Source organism: Giraffa tippelskirchi, chromosome 10 (assembly GCF_054371585.1).
Source record: "Giraffa tippelskirchi isolate mGirTip1 chromosome 10, T2T-mGirTip1v1.2.pri, whole genome shotgun sequence".
NCBI lineage: Eukaryota > Metazoa > Chordata > Mammalia > Artiodactyla > Giraffidae > Giraffa > Giraffa tippelskirchi.
In genome coordinates, this window is record NC_137284.1 from 21,779,551 (window position 1) to 21,783,157 (window position 3,607).

Consider the following 3,607-nt stretch of genomic DNA (forward strand, 5'->3'; position numbering starts at 1 on the left):
CTGCTTCTTTTGGCAGATGTGAACAGCAAGGAGATGCAACGTGGAAATCAGACTTCCGTGTCTCACTTCATCTTAGTGGGGCTGCACCACCCACCACAGCTGGGGGTACTGCTCTCTTCCTAACCTTCCTTGTCATCTACACCCTCACCATCTCTGGGAATGGGCTTATCACCCTCACGGTCTTGGGGGACACCCAGCTCCACCGCCCCATGTACTGGTTCCTATGTCACCTCTCCCTCTTGGACATGACCATTTCCTCTGCCATTGTCCCCAAGATGTTAGCTGGCTTTCTCTTGGACAGTAGGATCATCTCCTTCGGGGGCTGTGTCATCCAGCTTTTTTCATTCCATTTCCTGGGCTGCACTGAATGCTTCCTTTACACACTCATGGCTTATGATCGCTTCCTAGCCATTTGTAAGCCTTTACATTACGCCACCATCATGACCCGCAGTGTCTGTAACTATCTAGCCATTGGCACCTGGCTGGGAGGCACCCTCCACTCACTTTTCCAAACAAGCTTCATATTTCGGCTGCCTTTCTGTGGTCCAAACAGGGTAGACTACTTCTTCTGTGACATTCCTGCCATCCTTCGTCTAGCCTGTGCTGACACCACCATCAACGAGCTGATCACCTTTGTGGACATTGGATTCCTGGCCCTCACCTGATTTGTGCTTATCCTCACTTCCTATGGCTACATAGTGGCTGCTATCCTGCGAATCCGGTCCGTCAACGGGCGCCACTACGCCTTCTCCACCTGTGCTGCCCACCTCACTGTTTTCATTGTCTACTATGTGCCCTGCACCTTTATTTACTTGCGCCCTGGCTCTCAGGAACCCCTGGATGGAGTGGTAGCTGTCTTCTACACAGTCATCACTCCCTTGCTTAATCCTATCATCTACACACTCCGCAACAAAGAAATGAAGGCAGCCTTATGGAGGCTGGGAGGTCGCAAGGACGTGAAGCCTCACTGATTCCATGCATCACAGACATGCAGGAAATGCTAAAATTTAGGGTATCAGATGAGACACCAGATAATCGGGGAGCTTTAAGACAGAAAGAGAATGAAGAATTCATACAGAGAATTGAAGACTCCTAGATATGGAGGTGGGAACCTTGGAAAGCTCTACATTGTAACCTACTTTCGAACATGATTTTTCATGTTTCCTCCTTGAATAGCAATGGGAATCGATCAAAACAACTTAACAAGGATGATAACATGCAGAAAAAATCTAAGATAAGTAAAATGTCCACATAAAAACTCTCTCCGTGGCATCCATCTACATGTGTATTATTGCTTCTAATCCCTGAGTTGATACCCATATAGCTTTTAACAGGTTACAAGTAACCTTCATGCAAACCATATAATTTGACCTTGACAACAGTTGTATGAGGTAAGCATTATTTTTCCCATGTAACTGTGGGAAAACTGAAGTTCAAGGAAGTAAGTGGCTTTCCCATACTCACTCTCTGCCTTTTACTTTGATTAAAAATGGTCCATGAACTCTAGCTTGAGAGGGCATTTTCACTGCAAAGTAAGGGAGCCACAATATGTGCACTGCATCATGACCTGAGTGGTTCTGGCCTTCTGAGCTTGCACAGAACTCTGCTGCTGCTGCTGCTAAGTCACTTCAGTCGTGTCCGACTCTGTGCGACCCCATAGACAGCAGCCCAGCAGGCTCCGCCGTCCCTGGGATTCTCCAGGCAAGAATACTGGAGTGGGGTGCCATTGCCTTCTCCAGTGCATGAAAGGGAAAAGTGAAAGTGAAGTCACTCAGTCGTGTCCGACTCTTAGCGACCCCATGGACTGCGGCCTACCAGGCTCCTCTATCCATGGGATTTTCCAGGCAAGAGTACTGGAGTGGGGTGCCATTGCCTTCTCCGGGCACACCATCTCATATGGTCTGTTTAATTAATATCCAGGAAATCAACAGGGAGATCTAGTCATAAGGAAGTTTATCCCTGATATACTCATGTCAATTTTACCAAAGCACAGAACTCTACTTTGGTAAAATTGACATGAGTATATCAGGGATAAACTTCCTTATGACTAGATCTCCCTGTTGATTTCCTGGATATTAATTAAACAGACCATATGAGATGGTAGAAGAATGCATGCTACCATATCCTGGCATTTTCCACAATTGAGTATGAGTGAGGAGATGCAAATGGGATGGGGCATATACCTATTTGCAAGAAGATGAGGTCTCCTCTATTAGTCTTTTTTTGTGATAATGTTCCCAGGGTCCAAGGAGGGCCCCTCAGTCCCAGAATAATCAAGATGATTTGTTTTGATGTTTGAATGTTTGATGTTTTGAATATACATGGGTAAGTATAGCCCACGAAATATGATGATATTCTATTCCAAAATCAATGCTACTTGTTAAAAAGTTGGCAAAAGGAAGAACTGATTTATGTGTACCAGACATTTTCTGAGCCTAGATGTGTGCGTTCAGTGATTTTTCTTGCTGTCTGCTCTAACAACAGAGATGTAAGGTTGAACATCAAAATATGCATGAATAGGCAATTCCATTCAAATCAACAAAAACATATTCAGTGTAACTCCAAAATTATAACATTGTTGTCTATTCTAAATGCATCTATGATCTTATGAGAAGAAAATACATTTATACATGAGCATGTAGATAAACTATCAATATATGACTAGAAAGGGTTTCCCAGGTGACACCAATGGTAAAGATTGTGCCTGCCAATGCAGTAGACACAATAGGCATGGGTTCGATCCCTGGGTCAGGAAGATCCCTGGAGAAGGAAATGGCAACCCACTCTAGTATTTTTGCCTGGGAGATTCCATGGACAAAGGAGACTGGCGGGCTACAGGCCATGGGGTTAGAGTAGGACACGACTGAGCACTCATTCCATTCCATGACTAGAAATTGAAATTTAAAATTGGTTTATAATTCAGTGTACAATAAGTACTGCAGTAGTTCAGTAAAAGGAGTTAGAGAAAGATAACCGGACCTTGAATTTATAAAGCTGGTGCCCTGGAAAGTATAGGATGATTTACAGTTTGCAGGTCTTGAAAAATCTACTCAGAAAAAAAGAGTAAGTAGATAGAATTTTTCATGTGATAGGCACAATATAAACCCTAAGGATAATCCTAAGTGAAACCCCTAGAGACGTTTAATTAGCTATCGTGGGTGAGGGGCCCTGGGGATGGGAAAAAGCAGTTACAAACTCTATTTGACAAACATAAAACACCACAGTGCTACAGGCACCTCAACATCCCACCGCACAAACAGAAGCAGAACTCAGTTAATAAGCCTCCTGGGTCAGAACAGAGATCTGGAAGTTGGATTAAAGCAAACATGGGCATCTCTTTTCTCATCAAGACCAATGACACATCATGCAAAAATGAAGGGTTACATAAAAAACTTAATTTTTTGTTTAACTGTTAATCGAGAAACATAAAATATATCTCATCACTCTAAATTAAGAAACCTACCTCATAAAAACAGCAACCAACAAATTTTACTTTATCCTCTGTGTGTGTGTGTGTGTGCACACACACAAGTGTGCATCTGACTCTTTGCGACCCTGTGGACTGTAGCCCAGCAGGCTCCTCTATGGATTGGATTCTCCAGACAAG

General features: G+C 43.6%; 1 protein-coding gene across 1 annotated transcript; it reads left to right on the top strand.

The window, feature by feature from the left end:
* LOC145522328 (olfactory receptor 10G6-like) lies at nt 1-971 on the top strand. The gene is given in 2 exon segments (XM_081531102.1): nt 1-102; nt 105-971. Coding segments are annotated over 2 exon segments (936 nt in total). The 5' UTR covers nt 1-33.
* Nucleotides 972-3,607: the final 2,636 nt, after the last annotated feature.